The sequence below is a fragment of the Thermobia domestica genome, chromosome 17 (assembly GCF_964235325.1).
Source record: "Thermobia domestica chromosome 17, izTheDome1.hap1.1, whole genome shotgun sequence".
Classification (NCBI taxonomy): domain Eukaryota; kingdom Metazoa; phylum Arthropoda; class Insecta; order Zygentoma; family Lepismatidae; genus Thermobia; species Thermobia domestica.
In genome coordinates this window covers 105,667,397-105,691,648 of record NC_137470.1, presented here as the reverse complement: position 1 = coordinate 105,691,648, position 24,252 = coordinate 105,667,397, and the positions used below count along the sequence as shown (strand labels likewise).

The 24,252-nt window shown below is 35.5% G+C and overlaps 1 protein-coding gene across 3 annotated transcripts in view; it reads right to left on the bottom strand.

The window, feature by feature from the left end:
• The window catches only part of LOC145674631 (uncharacterized), a 43,313-nt gene extending 20,553 nt beyond the window's left edge, over nucleotides 1-22,760 (bottom strand). The window contains exons 1-2 of one of the 3 annotated variants that reach the window (XM_081744846.1): nucleotides 22,577-22,760; nucleotides 12,870-13,004 (exon numbers count right to left, since the gene is read on the bottom strand). In XM_081744846.1, the coding sequence (XP_081600972.1) occupies nucleotides 12,870-13,004; nucleotides 22,577-22,699 (258 nt within the window). In that variant the 5' untranslated portion in view covers nucleotides 22,700-22,760. The other 2 variants (XM_081744848.1, XM_081744847.1) reach the window with 2 other exon arrangements.
• Between the last annotated feature and the right edge of the window lie 1,492 nt (nucleotides 22,761-24,252).

The window sequence follows — 24,252 nt, the reverse complement described above, 5'->3', positions numbered from 1 at the left end:
AACAAATTGTTCACAGTTTTACAATAGGGCTCTTCATTTTCTCAATTCTTTTATAATCGATTAGCTTTCGATTGGGTCGATATAATCAATTAGCTTTTTCATTGATCATCTGTTTCTTTTTTTTTTTTTTTTTCTCTATGAGACCTATTATAAAGATTTATTTTGTTTCTACTTTGCCTGGTGTGTTATCCCATTTTGAGAATAGCACGCGAAAAAAAAAGTTCAAATGGGGAGTTACAAGATCATTAGTTATGAGCAAATTTACTTCTTTTAAAAAATCCAGATATATATAGAGAGACACCGCCGAATATTTAGGTTTCTTCTATAAATGTTTTTAAGATAGTATGAAAATTGATTCTATATAATAATCTTTTAAAGGTAAAGTTTAGGAAAGGAATAACATTATAACATTTATTGTAAATACAAGTAAAATTGGATTTGTTATTACATGCGTGGAAAAGCTATGTAAGTTTTTGTGACTATAATGACAAAGGCATGAAAAGATGTCGTAATTTAATAAAAAAAAAATAAAAAAAATGGATAATAATACTACTCATGTAATCTTAACTACATTTCTGATAGTAAGGCCACGTACACTTTAAAATATATCTTTCAAATGTTCCATGATTGTTAATCAGTTACTCATTTTCAGAAGTGCATATTTTGATATTTTCTTATTAAAGTTCGTGTCACCTGAATTGGCGTATGGCATCAGCCAATAAGCTCGAGGTGCACTGATTCCAAACCTTCAGTGAGGAATTAAATCTTTTGTTATTGATTTTGTTCATATTTATAGTCATTTTTGAATGATTAGATACCTCACTGAAGGTTTGGCAATAGCACAACGCAAGCTTATTGGTTGACACCATACGCCAATTCGAGTGAAGCGGACTATAGTTTACGATCTGATTATTTACATGACAGAAATTAAATTTAATATTTTCACTTATGGAATGAGAAATAAAACGAAATTTCTTGTTCTACGTCCCAATCCTTCAGAGCAAATAAGACGGATATTTGATTCAGGTAAATGATGACGAAATAGTAGGTAAAATGAGAAAGTGGATGGAAATGAAATATACTCGAGAAAGATCATGGTGACGATGTTGTCCACTACAAACTCACCTGGTTTGGGATCGAACCAGAGACCCCTAAATCTAGAATTGAGCGTTCTACCACAGGGCCAATATGACTCTTTTCTACCTGTGTCACCTACACGCACACAAATACACACAAACTAAAATATCCGATTACTATCAAAATACCGTATCAAAATTCAGCATTCGAAATTTCAACGCTAAGTGACCAATTTTGGGGCTAACATTCGGATAAAATATTTGAAAATAATTCAAAATAACGTGTCAGGTTCTTTCTACCTTGAAGCTAGAGACATTACTACTTGTTTCTCCTATTTTCAGTATGCTATGCAAGAATAGAAAGTAAAAAAAAAAAAAAAAAAAGAAAAAGAAAAAAAGAAAAGAAAGAAAGAAAGAAAGAAAAGTGCCTCTTTCAACCTTTAAACTACGGAGGGATTTAAATGTCGCAGCCCCCTTTTATTCGTAAGGGTTTACAAAGAACTCCTTCTACGTCGTGTTAGCAGCATTCAGAGATCTCTGACGCACGACTAAAACAGGATTGCCAGTGTTACAAAAGTTATTGTAGTACCATTTCGAAATCGAAATATCCGTAGTTAAGACCAGAAACAGGGTATTTTGAAAACAAAATATCCCGTAGTTTATAGTGTTAAAGCAGTGTTGGGAGATAAACAAAACATCATTGCGGAGTCGAACTCGTTCCGGTGTAATCCTCGTGGAAGCCATGACTATTAGAAGATAACACTGCTGTACAAACTCGACCTGACTCACCCTCTTTTCACCCTTTGTTCTCACTGCTTCTTTAGGTTCTCTCTTCGAGAGAGAGAGAGAGAGAGAGAGAGGGAGAGAAGGAGAGAGAGAGATACAGACAGACAGAGGAAATGCAATGATGTCATACGTTGGCCAATTGGAGACGAGTTCTTCAGTCTAAAGGATTTACTAGCTATATGTAAATAGTGATCGTAGCGCTACATGCTTATACAGTCTAATCCCTATTATCTATGTTAAGAATGTAATAACACAAACATAATATCCGTTTAATAAACTACTTTGAATGTGACATGCATAATTTTCTTTATTTTTTTTCTTAAAAGTATGCTGCTTAGTCAATAAGAGGACGAAATCACCAAGCCTTTTAAATTCGTTTCAACTCTCCTTTCCTAATCTTATCTGTTTCATTCCATTCTAACAAATTACTAAAGTTTATAGAAGATATTAAATTATTATCATGTGAAGACACATTATTAATCGAATAATAGCCCATCTTTAGAAACTTGACAACATTATATATAAAGGTAACAAAGAAAAGTCTGTCGCTTTTTTACCTATCACCTTCGAACATTGATATCTCACCTAAGATGTAACCGGAAGATCAAAAATAGTCCCCATCAGCATCGACAATCTTCTGCCAACGTTTTGGAAGGCCATGGATTCCATGGCAGTATAACTTGTTGCGCCGTGAAGCGAAGAAGGTATCAAGTGCATTTTGTTCCTCTATTAGGGATTTAAATTGGCGTCCTCTAAGGTGATTGTCCAAGGAATGGAACAGGCGATAATCGGACGGTGAAATGTCCGGGAAGCATGGCGGATTCAATAGTGTTTCAAACCCAAGGCTGTCCCGGGTCATCCTAGCCACGTGGGGCTTACCGTTGTCCTGTAACAGGAGGACCCCTTTGCTCCAGTTTTGAGTTTTTCTTGAACACGGCTCAACTGCTGACAGTACACAGTTCCATTGATGTTCTGACCAACTGGTAGCGATTCCCGATGCACAATGCCGCGAGCAGTCAACCAAACACACAAGAGGACCTTTTTCTGATTTAGTGCTGGTTTCGGCTGTTTTGAAACTGGTTCATGGGATGCTAACCAATGGTGAAAGCGCCGTGGAGCTTCACGTAGGAAACACTTCTCATCACATGTCAACATCCTTTCCAGAAATGGCTCCTTCCTCAGACGAGACAGCAAAAAAACACAGATGTTTGCTCGTGTTGCCTCCTGGCCCGGAGTCAAATCCTGTGAGACCCATCGACCCAACTTATAGTGCTTCCCAAGTTGATGAAGGTGCTGCAGAATGATTTGTCCATTCACACTGAATTGTAGTCCCAGTTCCTCACATGTCTGGCCACTGCTCGCCTCAATTGCTGCCTGAAGATCTTCATTTTATACATGTGTTGTTCTTCCGGCACGTGGTGCGTCTTCTGGTGTTTTGTCACCGTCCTTAAACTTGTTAAAGCACCTCTGCACTGTCCTGGTAGTCTCAACACCTTCACCAAAGACCTTGCATATGTTTCGCTCCACTGCAGCAGTGTTTGACTCCAGTTTGAATTCATAGAGCATACACACCCTTATGACGCTGCGTAGAGGTCCCATGTTCACTATGTTGTTACACAAGTTCACGATGTAACTGAACTGCCAAAACCAGGTAATATGTTGGATATACCCACACCAAAAACTGACCTTCGTCTTATCTCCTTTGCATTCACATCACGGTGTGAAGGCCAATTGAACACAGACCTTCACAAAAAGCGGCAGAACTTACTTGGTTACCTTTATAAACAATTTCCTATTCTATAAATAGTGGTAGTTCAAGTGGCAATAATTATGCATACAGTGATTGTTGAAAGTTTCATAATTATATATATATATATATATATATATATATATATATATATATATATATATATATATATATATATATATATATATCAGGATCGACACAAAATCCAATTTGTTAGACTTGTTCTGTAAAATAAACATGATTGCTCGTATAGGATATTAAAACATGCGTATAGTCCTCTTTTCACTGAAGCAGATTTATTGAATATGTTTGCGTCCAATGAAATGCCGACTCTTGACCTTGATAAGAGCTTTATAATTTCCAGGCATTTGTTTGATTAATTTATCTAACATTTGTGAATCTATGCAACTTCTATAGCTGTGAAGAGCCTTCCAATGATCCTCAGTATTCGTTTGTTTCTCTTGCCCTTTCAAGCTCATCTTACAAGTGCTCGATGGGAAACAAATCCGGTGACTGTGGCGACTATTCCATTTGTTAGTGATGTGAGTGTGTTCTTTCTATTGCAGATAATTTCTGGATACCGTTGGAAGAATGTTTTGGATGGTAATCTTGTTGTAGCACAAAGTTGCTGCCTCAAATTTGCGTTCCTGATGGAATTCTATGCCTCATTTAACATTGTGAAACACGTTTTTGTCCATTAGTTTGTCAATTTGAACTATAGCATAAACTTGATAAAGCGTACCCAAACAATGACGCTACTTTCTACGTACCTTTCCGTTAGTATTACATGGTCGGGATGAAAGACCTCTTCGGAAAGACGACGCACAAAATTCTAGCATTAGAAGGTGAATAGTTGGAATTTAGATTTGTCGGTCTAGAGTGTCCTTTTCTATTGTTTATCGTTCCAGTTTTTATTTTATTTTCCTTCTTTTTATTGGAGGGAGAGGGCAAGAATATTTTTTGTAATGTTTTCTGCTTGAAAAAATAGTTTCTTCACAGTAATTCTATTCTCAAGATCATAGATCTGAAGTTGCTGGCCAATGTCCTATTTCATGCAGAATGGACTTGGCTCTTCCATAGTTCTCTTGGTTCTCCTGAAGCGGTTAACGTCTATTCCATTTGGTTGTTTCTCCAGTAAACTTGTTGTTAAGAAAAGTTGTTACTTTTTGGACAATTGGTGTCTTTCCGTGTAATATTTACAATATTTTGTGACTATCTTTCAAGAGTCAGACACTGTTCCGCCCGACCACTGAGAGATTATTCGCAGAGAATAACTGTCTTCTCTCAGTGTAATCACTTGAACACGACCCACTATTAGTTAACAGTTTTTCTTCCACACCTGTTCAGCTGGTTGAAAACAGTAAGATCGCGTCACAGATTTGTATCCAATTTTGCTCATATTTCGTCACGATTGAATAGCGTATACATAACTGTTCGTTGATCTAAAGAGATAACTGTTCGTTGATCTAAGGAGAGAACGGTGTACAAGAGTTCATACACACACCTACAGGTGACGTTGAAACACTGCATCACTAAACATATGGTGATATTAGTTATCTGTTCATTAGTTATATGTTTATTGCCAAGCAATTTTCCTCAATAAACTTGTCTCGATAACAACAAGATCATGGACTTTTGTATTCTTATATGAGCAACGTTGTTTATTTCAAAATACATGATAATAAACATGGAGACAGTTTGTTTTATTTGGAAAATTCTGAAAATTAAATAGTGTGCTCAAAGTTTTGACAATGACTGTACTTCTATAAATATAAGGTAAATATAATATTTTTTAAATTATTAAAATAGAACACATTGAGTGATACATTTTTAATGGTTTTCAAACTAAAGTGCGTTTGTTTGTTCTTGTCACGTTTCCGGCCTAAAGGATGAACCTATCTGCTACACGTTGTCGCCACGTCACGGTTAAGTTGCGAGTTACAATAAGCTAGGAAACAGCAAAACGCCACACCACTCACAAGTTACTGTAACATACTTGTTCACGTGTGGCAGCTAAGCACTTCAAATACCCGCCAAATAGCAATGACCTCATTTGATGGGCTGGATGACAACTAACGTCACCTACACGACAAAGCCAATAAGACGTCTATTGGATTAAAACGTTCACGTGAGTGCTAGCAGAAAATACTTTAAATTCCAACCAAGTGCACTGGCGGGAAGTGTGTCAAGATAAAACAAACTTACTCTAACCGCAAAAAGAGATATGATTAAGAGAAGAAGATAATCGAAGATATCAAGTAAAAAAAAGAAACAGGTATAAATATAGAAAGCACACTAGCAAAAATTTGACAGTGAATATTAAGTCGGTGCAATTTTAATGTCTGATTCCTCGTATGGTGACAAATCACGTTCTGTAAAGCACCCAATATATGGAACCAAGCGTAAAGCTTTACAATCTCCATACATGTTCAGATAACAAACTGATATACTTAGCCAGGCAAGAGGAAGTGTGTTGTTGACCAAGGTCAAGAGAAAATGCACAATGAAGAACAGATAATTGCAAGAAACTTTCTTTTGCGATTTCAAACTAGACATTCTGCAGATATAACCGAAAAAAATACCAATAGCGCATTTGAGCTAGGAGTGATGAATGCATGTGACATACGCTGTTAATTTGTGAAATTCCGCGCTGCTAGAACAAGAGTAAATGATTTTATCCGCAGCCACCGACCAACAGCATATTCTAATAGCTCCTCATGGAGTGGGTCGAGGAAAAAGTTTTTGTACATGTGTAGACAGTTAGACATACACCATACCATTGTCATTTGCAATCGGTAAGGTGATTTTTTTTTTTTTTTTTTTTTTACCAATGAGTAGGGCCTACTACATGAACTTATACCGGCAACAAGGGTGAGCTTCTGGAGGTATACAGCTTTCTGAGTGTACGAAGTAACTGGAAAGGTTTCTTGCATCGGAATGTAACTTGTGATGATAAAAAAAAAAAAATACCATAACAATCGTAAATTTTCAGGACAGTAGTGGTTGGATCATCATCTAATCCAAGACGGTTCTCTAATTAATCCAGCAGCTAGGAAAGTCCTGTTGGGAGTTTGAGAGTCAGAAGGTTTGTTTGTTTTACCGAGTTCTACTATCTTTAGTGTTTTAAAAAAAATTGGTCACATGTTTTGAATCATGGTCATTATTGCGCAGTGGACGCCATCTTGAATATTCCTTTCGTATTCACTACATTTTTCTTAAATACATCTAGCTCAAGCAGTAATTGTCGCAAAGTTATCAGTTATACCTCGTTCGATTTGCAATAGTATAGGCTTTTAGGTGACGTTATTCACTTGTCAGTAATACACACAAGAGGGAAGTAAAGGAGGGAAATTTTGAAAATTTCACTCAAAATTTTCCCTTTTACCGATTTTTTGCTATTGTCTAGGCGAGTAAGAGAAATTACATAATGCAATGCAATGTGATAAATATATGCCGAAAGTTTTGTCTTGATTAATTCACTAGGAGAGGAGTAATAAAATATTTTGTATTTTATGATTTTTGCCACTCTAACAATCTTTGGATTTAATGGAAGTACTTTTGTCACATAGAAAGACCTCCAGCTTAGACTGTAATTGCCGCAGAGATACAAATAATATCAAGATCTACTTTTAATGATATAGGCCTTTAGGTGGCTTGCCAGAAGTGCGTATGGGAAGGATCAAAAAATGTGGAAAGTACGCTTAAAAGTTTCTATTTTTCTCTGTAGCACAGTAAATACAAGAGGAAATTTCTTGGTGCGTAGGTTGGCAGCACTGTTGGAGTCTTGACTATGACCAAAAGTCGAGGTTAACGTCGAAGCCGTCAATAAAGCGAAGATTAATGATTTAAAGGTAAGTGATTCCAGATTTTCTTCCTTATAAAGTACTGGTTGTTACTCTTAATCTATAGAATATAACACATTGACCGAAGTCCAAAATTTACGAAAGATAGCTTAAATACGGTTTATATCTCAAAGTGCTTTGCCTTTGTTTACAAGGCACGGTGTACGCCTCAGGTTGATATGCGAATAGTGTTGCAAACTGGAATAAAATATATGAATATGAGTAGCAATGATAAGAGTGGAACCGTCAAGGGCTATGCTGCAGTTATGATTATGTACTACGTCAAGATCAAATGCTAGCAAACAGGACTACTATTAGGGCTAAAGGACACCGTGTTCTCATACCTCCATCAATAAAACCCAACATTCCTGTTCGAGGTGCTATGGACAATTTCGACAGAGAAGCTACATTTTCAGGAATGCATGGAACACACGACACAGTACTTGTCTTGTTTCAAGACCATCATCTGAGTGATAAACTTACCGTCTCGTTAGAAGAACCTGATAGTCCAGAGAGATACCTGGGAACGTTTGGTATTGATGTCACTTCACGAACTCTCACTAAAGATATAGATGCCCAAAAACTATTGTACTACACAAAGCCAAAAACAAGGTGCAGTATCCTCAGTACTTTCGTTCCTAGCAATGACCTAATTACAGCAAATGAAATAAAACAGCCAGGCAGAAATTCAGATCTCATATGGTTTCTTTCAAGATTTTTTAAAAAATCCAACGTACCCCAATTAGATTTCCCTCAGGAAGTTGAGATTCCCTCTAGAAACGTTTTTATGAGTGCACTGTCTGAACATCCATCTCACAGGACCATTACGGGATATACTCCAATACTACCCTATCCTGTAACTCAGTATGACTTTATTTATACAACAATGTGTAATTTCCAACATATTTTGCACCAGTTAAATGTCGAAGAAAGTTCACTGTGGTGTGACGAAGGCGTATATCATATAGCTAAAGAAATTCAGCTTCTTCAACCCGAAAAGTTTTCCAACATATTTCTTGGCCTTGGAGGATTTCATCTTCAGAAAGTCGTGCTTGCATGTGTTGGTCTATACCTCAAGAGCAGTGGAGCTTTGGAAATTCTTGTTTAGATTGAAACCATGGGTCCACACACTGCTGAAAGCGCTTTAAAAGGAAACCATTATAGCAGGGGAGTTAGAGCAATAGGAATGCTTTGTGAAGTAATGGAAACAGTGGAGTGGAAGGCGTTCATGGAACAGATTAACATAACTAAATACTCCGAATTGTTCTCAATAGTAAAACGCATACAGTTATCAGTGTATGAAGAACAAAGTATATCTAAAGAAACTAAATGTGCTATCGAAAACCTGAGTATCATCAGAATGGACTTTTGAAAAATTTACAGAAAGTGGAGCACAAAAAAGTGAAATGTTTGCTTATTGGGATCAGTTTGTCTACACACTTGCTCCTCTTCTCCGAGACTTAATTCGAGCGGACAGAGAAAAAAACTGGGACTTGCATGTGTGCAGCCTAAGAGAGTGTTTGCCACTTTTCTTCTCATTTGACAGAACAAATTATGCACAGTGGTGTACTCTATATTACCACGATTGCTTAAAACTAGAACAAGAACATCCTCTGATCTATAATGAGTTTAAGAACGGTCATTTCACAGTTCAACATAGTAACAATAGATTTAGCAGCGTTGCATTGGATCAAGCACTAGAGCAACACTACAATAAGCCAGCCAAGGGATCTGGAGACATAATCGGAGTAACCAGAAGACATGACAAAACACGATCTTACCAAACATGAGAAAGAAAATATAACATACTTTCTGAGACGGTTTGTGGCCTTAATGAAGATGATGAATATGCTCTTCATCATGAGTTTTCGAAGTCTTTAACAATTCAAGAGCAGCAAAATATTTCAGAGATGATAACTCTTGTGCTTGAAAGAAATCCCTTTTCGAAAGTTGATAGTTGTGAAATTTCTAACATTATAAGTGGAACAAAAATTGATCAAGTAATAGATGAGTACTTACTCTCTATACAAGGAAAAGGAGATACTAGCTACAAAAACTTCGTTCAAGAAAGGCTTATTGACAAATCCAAAGGTATTCTAGATCCCATACTTAAACAATTTCCAAAGACAAAGAAACACATATCTGCAACCGAGACGGCACTCCAAGAAACAAATAATGCTATTCGGTTCATAGAAATAGCATGTTCAAGAAATTTCGTTATTGAGACAGTACTAAAATACGAGCTTACATCTACATCATATTATCTAACAGATGATGGGTTCTTAAAGAAAGCAGATAAAGCACAACTCAGCAAAAAACTTGAAAAACACTTTTCAAATAATAATGATATAGTTAGTCATCTACCAACGCAGGAAACGAGAGCAGCAATGGTGATTGACTTTATGGTGTACGCGCGAAAAGTCTGTCAAACGAGTTATGTGTAAGACGTTTGGAGACTGACTATTTGTGGAAAATATTTTTAAAACTCTCCGAAGGTTGTTTGCGCACTGACATAGTGTTTGCCTTGTATCAAGATAAAAGTATCAAAAACTGGGAGCGACTGAGGCGACAAAAAATTGTTGATCCTATTGATGTGATTCCTAGTAACCCAAATGCACCCCTTCCTGTCAATATGATGGATACTTTTGGGGCTTCAAGCCAGAACAAAGCACGTTTGCAAGAACTCTTCATTGAGTGGATTGTCGATCAAGGAAATTCTATAAAATCTTTGTATTTGGGAGGAGGTCACAAACATAACCCAAAGCTATGCCTGAAATTAACCAAAGGATCTGTTAGTTTGGTACCAGATGTTTACTGTGAATGTGAGGAAGCTGATAATAGAATCATGAAAAGCATCCAACACATGGTCGAAACTGATTCCATTGAAAGAGTTATGATTGCCTCAGTAGATACAGATGTTATGATTTCCGCACTATATCATTTCAAAAAGAGTTATAAAAAATGTGGCCTGAAAGAACTGTGAGTTGTCAAAGACACACGACATCTATGAGGTACATACCACTTCACAAAATGACGGAGAACATGGACGACACACTTTTATATGTTCTTCCTGCTGTTCACAGTTTAACTGGTTGCGATACCACAAGTAAGGTTAGGACAAAGCTTATGGCACTTAAAACAGCAATGACATCAGGAACAATGTTGAACAATTTTGGGTTTGCTTCCTTGGATGAAGGAATGATACAAAATGCCGAGCTTTTTATCGCAAAAGTACTTGGTTCATCAAAAACAAACTGTGATATGGTACGATTTGAACAACACCACAAAGCAAAAGATATCAACTTTTCTCAACTAATCCACTATCATCAACGATAGTCTTTCATATACAGCGTGCATATCTTCAGTGCTACCTATGGATGACTGTGCTGGATGAAGCCCAACCACTGAATCCACTAGAGTATGGTTACATAGAAGAAGCAGGATATCTTAAGCCAATAATAACGACTGGATATTTCAGACCGCCTGAATTTGTCTCTCCTTGTATGTCCAAGACATGTACAAAAGTTAATGTTTGTCCTTGCAGAGTGAAACAAATACCGTGTTGTCCATTATGTAAATGTAAAATGAAGAATATGTGTGTAAATGTGGGATGAAAGTGTCAGTTTATCAGACATTTGTGGACTGTTATGCAATAATAATAATAAACTGCTGTTTGAAAATATCACTTGATATCAAATTTGGAACACATTTCTTAATTACGAAACACGAAATGTTACGATTTTTAAAAATCTATATCTTCACTTGTGAATTAAATATTGGGTATTAATGTTTAGTGAATTTCTAGTAGTTCCACTTCTATCTTTGAGTGTTTCCACTTCATTAAAGGAAAATATTTTGTGTGAATTTTATATTTATTTCCCTTATACTTCCTTGTCATAAGTTATAATGGCACATATGTTAGATTAATCCACACCATTTATTACTCTAATCAAACAAATTATAAAACGAAAAATTATTTGTACCTCTGCGGCAATTACAGTCTGAGCTGGAGGTCTTTCTGTGTGACAAAAGTACTTTCATTAAATCCAAAGATTGTTAGAGTGACAAAAATCATAAAATACAAAATATTTTATTACTCCTCTGCTAGTGAATCAATCAAGACAAAACTTTCAGCATATATTTATCACATTGCAGAAACTGTATGTAATTTTTCTTACTCGACTAGCACTTATCAATGCCATATAACAATAGCAAAAAATCGGTAAAAGGGAAAATATTGAGTGAAATTTTCAAAATTTCCCTCCTTTACTTCCCTCTTGTGTGTATTACTGACAAGTGAATAACGTCACCTAAAAGCCTATACTATTGCAAATCGAACGAGGTATAAATGATAACTTTGCGACAATTACAGCTTGAGCTAGATGTATTTAAGAAAAATGTAGTGAACACGAAAGGAATATTCAAGATGGCGGCCATTGCGCAATAATGACCATGATTCAGAACATGTGACCAATTTTTTTTTAAAACACTAAAGATAGTAGAACTCGGTAAAACAAACAAACCTTCTGGCTCTCAAACTCCCAACAGGACCCTCCTAGCTGCTAGACTAAATCTACCTCTGGTAAAATGCATTGTTCTCTAATGGGAGTGATGTAGCATGTCCTTCTATGTCAAGGCAAACTCATCACTGCGTACCGGCTCAGAGCTGAGACTCAAAATGTACAGCGGGGGCTCAGTGGTACAGCGTTCACCTCTGGTGTTTGGGGTCCCGGGTTCGATCCTAGCCCCGCCAAGGGAACTTAGTCGTGGACAAGCACCGTGTGCGTGGGTTTCCTCGGGGCTCTCCCGTTTCCTCCCACTTTCTTCATTCCACCATTTTATTCATTACTCATCATCACCGTCTCCTTTAGCCTAACCGGCATATCCGTGGGACGTAAAATTCAAAAATTTCATTTCATTTCATTTCATTTGGAAATGCACAGCAAGCAACTTGTCCGCAAGCATCCACTAATAATCAACATAGATAGTGTCCTAGTGTTGCACGATAATTTAGGCCCACATGCCACTCAACAGACGATGCAAACACCCTTCCTCAGCCAGCGTATTTTCATAATACCTTCTTATCAACTACCATCTCTTCCGCCTTTTTGATCACTTGGCAGGGAAAAACTTGTTTCTTGACCGGGTGAAGCAACGTGGTGCTGGAGAACTTGTCTTGCCACCGATTCCAAACTTATTTTTCTCATGGAATAGAATAGATTTTTTTCTTTTTGCTGCAGCCGGAAATAACTTTGATTAATCAGGTAGTTCATTCCTTGACCTTTCTAAATAGCACACGTAAACCTGAACATTTCAATCGTACTAGCTCAATATGTTTCCCAGAAACTCATGTCTATATAAGAAATTATTTTATCATGTATTGAAGCTATTATAGCAGTACCAGTTTCAAGGACTAACCTCCTTCTCAACATCCGTGTCGGAGTTCAATGCCATCTGGTTTCCTTGGACTTCTGCCCAAAACTTGTAAAATTGGTCGACCTTATGAACACAGGTTTTGCAAATGGACTTACTATGATGGTCGGACTGAGAAATCTGAAAAAAAAGAAAGAAATTCAACATGGCTAAAAGTTAATGATTTATTGTTATGCCCTATGCTATTAGTATGGCATAAAATCACGGATTGTCAGGATGTAAAAATGGGGGATGAAGATACTCCCTATGTAATTTAAGTAGGCATTTTTTTTGGACATAAAATCTGATATTTTAGATAATCGGAATAAACACTTTGAAATACAATGACCCATGTAATTTAAATGACACACCTTCTACGTCCCATAATTTAGACACTTTTGTAGGACTACAATGATGAAATTCGGCACGTTTGTAGATTTCTGAGGCTAATCCACGATTCACGATAAAGTTATGTTCTTAAAAATGTGGTGTTTAGTTCATGTTGACAGTAGTTGTATATTTAGAACAAATTAACTTTACTAGAGAAATTAAAATAATTTGAAAAGCCGGAAGCCAACGGTTGATTTGTAACGAGCTTGATTTGTATCATTAGATGTCCCAAGTTCAAGTTCAAAAATGTAACAGTTAATAATCTTTAACTTTTACGCCCCACGATTATGCCGGCTAGGCTAAAGGAGAAGGTGATGAGAAATGAATGAAATTGTGGAATGAAGAAAGTGGGGGAACCCCGAGAAAACACACGCACACAGTGTTTATCCACCACAAAGTTCATCGAACCCAGGACCCCATGCACCAGAGATGAACGCTCTACCACTAAGCCACCGCTGCCTTCTACAGAGGTTCAAGTTCTGCTTCCTGAGTAGAGATTTGTCCATATGACGTTCCTGTTTGTTGTGTTGTTTCCGTTATAAATAATTATATAATCTGTTTGCTATATTTTTAGTACTGTTTATAATAATAATCATTATTATTGTTATTGCTCTTTTTACTTTGTGTACAAGTGTGCAAGTGTCAGTGATGCGTTTAGGAGTAGAAATACATTATAGTACTTCTGCTTAGTAAATTATATTGTTTTTAGTGTACATTGTTTATTGTTCATGCTAAATTTTCAAATGTTGTGTATTTTCCTGATTTTGTGATTATATTTTTTATACTTCTGGTTTAGAATAATTTCAAGATGTTTTCTCCTCTCACTCAAGTACTAAATGTCATAGTCTGGAAAATAGGTGCAATAATCTTCGTTGCGAATTAATTTTGATCGATTGATTTTAGGAACAAATGAGCAAAATGAATGGGGTGCAACAACAATCGGTGAGCTTGCATCTTTCTAAAATTTTATCGTATATTTTTATATGATAGGGTAGTATCTTCACTATTCGATTAAAAATATATATATATATTAATATAACTTTCGACTTCGTTCTTTTTTGTTTTTTCAAGCCTGGAGGCATTGTAGAACACGTTACGTATGGTTTCACGCCTTCCTGCGTTGAGATATAGGAGTGATGACGTCATAGCTTAAAAAAAATAATTTTTGGTTAGACCTACTTTTATAATTTTTTCGCGGACTTACTTTTTAACTTAGAAGAATGAAATTTTACACACACATTCAGTGTACCCATTAGTATTTTTCAGACTTGTTTCATATTTTTAATTAACACAGGAAGGTTCGGAGGGGCAAGAAGTTAAAAAAGGAATATTTGTAACAAAAATCCCTTTTTTCGCTATTTTCCCGCCTCAGTTACCTGATGGAGACATGTGAGTAGTACCGTTTGAAATGTGGTCCTATTCTAAAGAGAATGAGGTATGAATTATGATTCTAGGATAACTAGGGATGTCTCAGGAAATTTTTAACTAAGATCCTGTTTATGCAGGAATCTGGGATATTGTGGAGATATTCTTAGCAAATTGGTAAATTTTTCCCGCCCTTACTTTTCAAGATAGAAGTCATAAATTTTGCACACACATTCAGTATACTTCTTAGTATTTTTTAGTTAATTTTGAGATGTGTGCGTTAACACGGGGGGTCCAGAGAGTGCACACTTAGAAAAAAGCGACTTTTCACCAAAAATCCCTATTTCCCTCAAAAGTTCAACGTTTGGAAACATAATAGGCTCAAGTGAGTGGTCCCGTTTGAAAAGCTGAAGAGAATGAGGTACAAAATACGATCTTAGAATAAAAAGAGATGTCTCAGGAAGTTTATATATATCACATCCGGGTCTTTTGGAGTCATCTGGGGCATTATGGGGATGTTCTTAATTCACAAGTAAATATTTTCTTCACCCTTACTATTCAAGATAGAAGCTTGAAATTTTGTACGCACATTTAGTACACTTCTTAGTATTTTTCAGTTAATTTTGAGATATGTGCTTTAACATAGGGGGGTGGGGGTCTATAGAGGCTCTAAATTAAAAAAAAAATAATAAAAAATTTTTTTCTCAAAACTTCCCGCCTCAGGGGCATGATAGAGATATGTGAATAGTATCGTTTAATAGGCTGTTCTATTTTAAATAGAATGAGGTACGAACCATGATCCTAGGATAAATAGAGATGATGCTTTATCTGTTTGACTGAAAGTCTATAATTTACTTTAAAAATGCCAAAATTTAAAAGGAGTATTCCATGCGATGCACAATTAACAAGAGGAATTTATTCTACAGCGGATAAGCCAACTTAGGCGTTAGAAAGGATGACTATGCAGCTATGTATATCTGATCATTTTATTTGCTCAAAATATGTTAGGTTCTGTCCATAGAAAACAACAGAAAATTTTAGAGTCTGTTTATATCCAACAATAGGAATTTTGCTTGCACAATTGTTAGCTAAAAAAAAAAAAAAGAAAAAAGAAAAGAAAATAAACATTTGAAAACTTTACAGCTAGTCATTTTCTACTCAGCTCTTTAGATCAGGTTAACCCTACTTATTTACATTCAATTATTAAAACAGAAAATTAGCAATCAGGCTCTGTTGACTTATCGAAATGTAAAACTTGCTCATTTGGGTGTGTCTAGAGCACCTAAAGTTACAAATTCTTTTCGAGCACTCATATTTAATGTTCATAGTTTAGGGTATCCCCACCATTAGTTTATATGAGAATTGCTTTCCTCAACTTTCACAAATTATGAGGAGCGCTTATTAGAAACAAGAACTCACTAGTGTCAGTGCCGCTCGTCCGGCTAATACATTTTCACCAGTTTAGCAAATTGATCATCAAGATTTGATTGGATTAGGAAATAGGGATTATTTGTAAAGTGATTCCAAACTAATAGAAATTATGTAGCACAAATTTCTCTTGAAAATACAACAAAAGATAATGAGACTAGTAAACATGTTAGGAGATTATAGGGCAAGTTAATAGTAATTCGAATTACGATCAATTTGGATATTCAGAGAATTGAAAGTTAAGTTCAGGAATTTTAACTATCATTCTGTTAAAAATTTCTTAATTCCTGGACATTACTTGTACTTTTGAGATTTCGGCTGTCTCCTGAAGTCTCTGTCACGAAGAATAAAAGCGGAAGAAGACAAATGCAAGCCTCAGGGAACAAAATAGAAGGAACTTATCTTGCGAAGAGCAGTGCTGGAGCACACTTTGTAAAATTCAATGCTCATACATCAAATGGTTGTGATGAAGTCGATTTGTAAGCTCTTTTGTTCTTTAGTGGAAGATTCCCAGCTCATGCTGGTATGTTTATTTTTATGTTAACGGCGTGCGAGTTTTGTAATTACTTCTTTCGATTCATCACTTCTGATTCATCCGATTCATCACTATCCCTTGTCTAAATTTAATTTTGATTTTCTTTCAACTCAGCTATATTGCAACTTACATCAGTATCATTTGCGTGTGATCGTTGAATTTGATAAAATCTATTTCAGCACCATTCTTCCCTTGGTAAGTCCGTTCAATTTTATTTTTTGATGCTTTTATTCCTTGTAAGCAAGACCCCAGGTGAGAGTCGAAAGCTCGAAGTACAAGTAATATACATGAATTACAGAAATCTGTAAGTGGAATGATAATTTGGATACTATTTCCATCCATTTAGTGTAACTAGCAATAAATCAGTCATGCTAACTAGTGACTTTGATCGTCCTTTATCTAGTCACTTGTTAGGAGTTATGGGTATTGAAAAACCTGTACAAAGAGATGTATTAGCAGAAGAATCGGATCATAGTGGTGTGACTTTTAATAATTATGGATTATCACAAAGAGATTTTCTTAAATTTACCTTGCTACAGTAGGCTAAATCTTGAGCATCGAGCTGGATCTTTATAATTGATAGATGGGTCTGACAGCTTTGAAATGTATGAAGTTATGCTAGAATTGAGTGATGTGTTAGTTAACCTTTTTTTTTTTCAACTAGGATAGTTATATATTCAATTTGAACTGACACTAAAGGTCTTTTGCATGATGAATTGATGTCTCATGTCACGGAGGGCACTATTCCGAATCACTTTAAAGGTGGAATTCTATATAATTTAGAAATAGGAGCTAATGTACTATTATTGTTATTGCTAAGTATTCTGCCTATTGGCAAGTGATGGGACTAATGAGTTCTTTTACGTTTTGAACTGGAAATGTTTCTACCACATTTCTAGATTTCAACTTTCTCTATTAAATCCGAATATTTTCGTCTATTTTTCAAATCATCGATCAGTCCTGATCTTCTTACTCCTCGTTTTCTTTCCATCTTTCCGTCTATGGTGGTATGAAAAAGAGAATTTCTTCCCAAGATATGTCCAACCCAATTAGCGGTCGTAAGAAGGATGCTCCCTAAAAGCGCCCTCTTCTCTCCTACCCGTTTTAAAACAACCTCGTATATTACTCTCTCCGTATGCACTACAGAAGTCATTATTTTAAACAGCGTAAATATTTGTTGTTCCCTCCCCTCTAACCAGCTTGCTCTTTTAACAGTGTTGTCGAACCTCACTTTCACCCGCACAAGCAAACATGACACATATCTTACATGGCTCGATTGACACCCGTGAACGCATACAATGATGAGTAGAGAAAATTAAACCAGTCCAGTGATGTTGCAACATAGGGATCAGCTGCAGTAGAAAAGATAGATCTTGCCTAAGTGTTTCCAGCTTCTGCTTTGAAAGAATGTATAATCGCATCACAGTAGTAAGACACAGTAATTTTCTGTTTTAATTTCTAGCAGACTGAAGATTGTGTCTTCCCATTTCAATACGATAGTGTTTTCCACTATCCAACCCTGCTTTTGATTTGTGATTTTAGATCTAATTCAGAAACATAGTTTAAAAGGTTCCCTGATGACTACACGGTTAGCATACCAGTGACATCAGAGGTACAGATTCGGTTTCCAGAGATCTCACATTCAGTTGTAGACCTAAACCTAACGGAGTTTCAGTGTCGCTAAGGGACATTAAATTGAAACAAACAAATATATTAAAAAAAAAATGTAACTAAGAGCCCTACTTCTGCAAAACAGGAGTGCTCATATCAGTTATTCATTATCAATATAATAATGTTAATTTCAATATTTTCAGGATGTTGCTTGGTTAGATTTGGGCTTAGTGTCCCTTACAGCAAGACTATACGATACGTGGACCTACACCTTAACATGCAATCCGAACCAGATAAGCTCCACAGAGAATTGAAACCGGGTCGCTACCGCTAATACTGAATAAGCTAACCGTATTGTCACGAGTGAACTAGTTTAAAAGCTTAATAATAATAATAATAATAATAATAATAATAATAATAATAATAATAATAATAATAATAATAATAATAATAATAACAATAATAATAATAATAATAATAATAATAATAATAATAATAATAATAATAATAATTTTTACTTTTTCATTCCTAGTTTATATCAGAGAGAAATTTATATGCTGTTTCTAAGCTACACTTTGAACTAAAGAACAAAAAGCTTGCTTAAATAACAGTTTTATATGCCATTACTACAAGCAGCGCAATAAATACACAATGAAACCTGTTTAATTGTTACCTCAGTAAGATTTAAAGTTCATCCACCCTTTTCCATCAAGATCGTTTGTTCATTTTTAGTTTAACGTCCCATGACTATGCTCTGAGTGTAAGCGAGACGAAGGTGATGATAATGAACTAAATGGTGGAATGAAGAAAGTGGAACACCGGACGAAACGGCAAACTCTGAAAAAAAAATACCTACACCCGGGTTTTCCAAGACAAAATCCATTTGGCGCGAACTAGCAGCGAACCAGGGACCCAACCACACAAAAGGTGAGCGCTCTAATATTGAGCGACAGTGACGCGTTCTTGAAGATCGTGTGTTCGTTGCAAGATTCATTGTAAGTACATAACAAGACTAAAAACTCTCCCGTCAATTACTTATACATATGACATAAATGTCACTTCCTTCTAATTTCATACTTCAGCGCCATAATTTTGGTTCAATATTTGATACTTCATTTTCTATTAGTTCTATGGACACTTTTCTTCCAATTCATCAATCATTGAAAAACTACTTTATAATGATATCAAACAAACTGGTAAGAAAAGCTGATGATGGAAACACTGTTTCAACGCAACGATGTGTTTTCTTCTGCTTGGTTAGAACGGACCGAGAGTCTTGGTTTATACGTTGACCCGCCGTATACAGCTATTGTTAATTGGATGGATTGAAGTTCATTCCCTTTCAGCACTGAAACTATTTGAGACGCGGATGTGAAGGTTAAAGTGAGATTCGAACGCACAGGGAATAGAAAGTGGGTTTTTAGTGCCGAAGTCGCTTACACTAACCATAGAGACACGAAGAAGCTCCTTAGTGTTGTCTGTGTAATGTGATTGTCTCATCTCCGAATGAGCTTCCTTATGCGTACTATTACATTTAATGACAACTGTAAATCTTTATTGTTAAGTGAATTTCTTAAATATATTCAGATTAAGAATAGGAGTACCAAGTGGAAACTACAATTCATATAGTGACTTTTTGTTAAAACGACTTTGAGAATGGTATTTTATAAGCAATATTTGATTTCTAGCTGACGGTTTATTTCAAATGCCATAACCATTATGATGATTATCTCAATATTTTCTGGGTAAAATTCGACTCAAACTACCTAAAGAAAAATGTAATTAACGTTTAGTAAATAGCTTGCACGAGGCGAGTGTACTTTGTTTCTTGTACGAATTATGCCCTGCCTCACTTACTAGGTTCCTAGATCTAAGTTTTATAGTGCAAGTGCGCGATAAAGCGGGACGACACTTGACTCAGCAGCCAATCACCTGCAAAGGCCACTGCGCTACTACGGCTGGATCTACGCTGATCGTGTGACTATCCAAACAGGCTTTCTTCCATTATTTTCTCAGAAGGGTAAGCGGGGAGATTAAACTGTAAAGGTCTTTAATGGAACATTACTTATTCAAGGACGTGGCATCTTTTAAGACATACACAATTGCGATTTAATTTATGTTATCTTCAGGTAGGAGTCAAATCTTCTGGGAATTTTTGTATGAAAATTTCTTTGGAATGCTTGAAATTCTAATTTTCATCTCCTGATAGCCAGTATCTAGAGCCCAAGTCCGAATGTTCATTTACATTATACACAGCAAGGTATGTGGCCAATTTTTCGCAGATGATGGCCTCGGATTAGACTCACATAAACCTGTTTCCGGCGTTGTATTACTACTTCGTTATTTTAATACACCTTATATAGAATTACTATTATTTCAGTTCTGCCTTTCACTCTTAACTGTTAAACATATATTTATTTTAATATTTTCTTTCCTCTTCACTAGATACACAGCTATATGTATTGTATTATCTCGCAAAATTCCATCCAACTGTTAAGTGATTCAAACTACACAATTCAAAATTTGCCAAAACGATCACTCCTTACCTTCTTATATTTCAAACCAGCACTATAAGTAATATTCTGTAAATAAATTTCTAGACAAGGGATTAGGGACGCAACCCTATCAAATACATATATCTGAAACATCAAACATTACAAAATGCATACGAAAATATTTATATCCTGTTGTTGTCACACAAGATACTTATAATCATGAAATATGAACTTATCTTAGCAGGAAATGCACTCGTACTGCCTTACCGAGTAATTATTAAGGGAGGAGTTGCCTTAATGTGTGTAGATTGAGTTTAGGAGGGCTGAGTATACAGAGTGCATAAAATAAATTAACTTGAAACCAGAAACCAACATGTCCTAGGTATCCACTGAAAAGAACGAATGCTATCTAATCGAGTCAGAGCAGAAACAAAGAGAGGGGGTGCGTCCACAGGGAGCAGGTACGTCAAACATAGTGAGTATACACATAAACGAAGATAGTTGAAAAACATCTTATATGGCATAAAACACATGCCTTGTGTGTGGCACAGCTTCCCGACATTTCTATGATGACTTTGTACATTGCCTTTACATAGCATTTCAACATTATCACGTGTGTATTTTTTTATTACGTGGTAAAGGGCACACTTTCCATTTCGTATATCTACTTTGTTATACGTTACAAGTGAGATCATGATATATTTTGATTACTTGTACAATAGGGATAATTTTGGATTTTGGGAACCAAAATCAGGTAGAAAAAGTAATTTCTACAGGGGAAATAAGTTAATCTTAAGAAAATATAATTACTAAGTGAAGTAAGTACTAAGGTAACCTAACCTAACCTGAACAAACAAGAAGTACATAAAATATAGGAAAAAAACCGATCTCTACAAACCGTAAAGGTAAGTACTAACCTAACCTAACCTGAACAAAAGAAGAATACATAAAATATAGCGAAAAAGTACGAATTTCAATTAAAAACATTCTCGCTCCACAAATTCAAACATATGACGTACAATCCTATAGCAAAATCAAGTAACATGTTTCTTCCGTGGATTTTACAAATTTATTCCCCCATAAAATGTGATAGCACCAACAATTTGGAACCTTTTCACCACATTTGGTTAAGATGTAACATCCCTTATTTTCCGGGGAAAACTTTACAATGTCCCCTCCAGTGGGTATCCTTACTCATAAACTAGAAATTACAATATATTAATTTTAAAAAAATGGGTCGAAACTTCGGTAACCCTAAGCTAATCCGACCCTACCCTATCCAGCATATCCCTACCGTACTGTAGTTTATATTATCCTATTTTACTGTACCCTTTTAAAATGGCCCTACCTATCAATGCTCAGCTAGAGCACGTATTGTAAAGTTTACCCATTTTCGCTCTACATCTCTGTATTTCCCTCCAGCACTGAAGCATACACGTCCTAGGTTATTGCCTGTTTACACAATACTGCAGGAATAATCGAACTCATATAGTCCAAAATTTAACTTCGTTTTTCTCTTAATTAGACCATTCTACAGTCATGTTCTTTTTTTACCTTTTTTGTTATTTATCTTAGATCTTTCTCTTGTTCATAAATTACACCTTTAGCAGTTTCACGATGTACATTTATACAGTACAGTCTTGAGTAGGGCACAATATTCATATATCGGCTGAAGTTAAGTTTAAATAGGCCTACTTTACGTTCAATAATCAAATAGGTAAATCACAAATTTAAGACAATATTAATATGCTTTGCTAACCATCACGATATTAAATTACTTATATTATTTTTTACAAATAAAATTTGGTCAGCCTTATAACAAAAAATATAATAATATATAGCTAGTATAATATAGTAAAAAATATATAGCTAGTACTAATATGGCTTACTTTAACTCCTAAACATTTTCTAATTTTGAGACTCAACATAGATGTTGTTGCTACTGAGCTAAATAGATCCACATAATTTAATGTCTGATTTAAGCACAGACGGCATGATTTTGTTGAAGCCATTTTATTTTATGCTTATTTTATTCAAATCTTACGAGCAGATTTAATATCCTCTCTCATACGTTTGTTTCGTCTTCCAACTGATCGTTCGGTTTCGTTCTCATTCGTGATATTTCGGCCAGTGGTAACAGTTCACCCAATATCATTTATTTGAGTTTGATTATCCACATATACAATAGTGACAATATAATATAATTTTGCGACTCAGTTAATGGGTCAACTTTTTAAAATCATTTTACTTTAATCAGGATTCTTACTTATTTGTTATTTAAGTTAAACTAAATATCTTAAGTTATTTACAATAAGAGATTTTGAAAGTCAAATTTCCTCATCATTGCTAGAATAAAATCTTTTATTCAAATCAAATTGGCCACATACCAATATACAAAATTGAATGTGCTTACAACCGTACGTAAAATAACTTTTTGATTTAAGATAATTATTTGTTTTTAAATTCTACTGATTAAGAAAACAATGAGTTTTCCAAAAACATACCACATTAAGGTATTAATTAAGGTACTGGTTAAGAATAGTTTATTATCAGTGGCGTATTTACGATTTTGTTTTGGGGTCTTTGCTATCTATAGTCCTGGAAATGTGAAAATTCTGCAAGATATTTCATTTATTTTAATATAGTATATAAAATTTCGGAGTCTTAATCCCGGAAGGCCCCCTTAAATACGCCACTGTCCATCATAAAAGTGTTAATTTTAAAATTAAAATCAACGAGTGCATCTTAGGTAGAATTGTGTAGGATAGTGCATTCCACTACCAGAGGAATTTTTCAGAATATATGAACCAGTATATCATGTTTACAAGTGTAATGTTACAAGTGTGAAATCAGTACAGGAGCTATGGTAGGGTTAAAATGAATGAGTGCCCATCAAAGAGAGCTATGTAACATACTAACTTGCACCGAAGAGTATTTCTAGACAGCGCAGGAAATCTGTATTTTATGTTTACAAACATAAAGCTACAAGTGTAAAATAATTACAAGTGCTCTAAGCTACATGATTTTACGCGATATCAAGTGTTTTTCCCCACTATTCTCATTTATGCGCATACCTTTCGTTGCTGACGAACCCCGTGCTGCAGCGCGAACCCCAATGGTAAACTGCTGCCCTGACTCGTTTCGGTAACCTTTTGCTTCCAATGCCACCTAGCACATGATGTTTGGTGTTTTATTCAGAGTCGTTCCTATGGCATAAGTTTGGGTCTGTATTTATACCTGTAAAGGAAAGTCATCGCTAATTGAATTTGCACCTATGAATACAACTACTACCCTAAGAAATAGTTTCTAAGGCAGTACGAGTTAATATCGTGATGGAATAATTGCATAAAACAGGATGGCAGGTAATAGGATAAAATTTAATCATTTCGAGGAAACATCAGTTTTCAGGTACACTATAAATCTGTTCTCAATTATTTTGGGGAAGCGTCAGAGTAATAGCAGTCCGGAACCCCTTACGGAGTCAATCCAAGCCTGAAAGGAAATTATATTCTATTCTTAATCAGTAGCTTTGTTGGAATGCTCGGAAATGCACAATTATAATTTG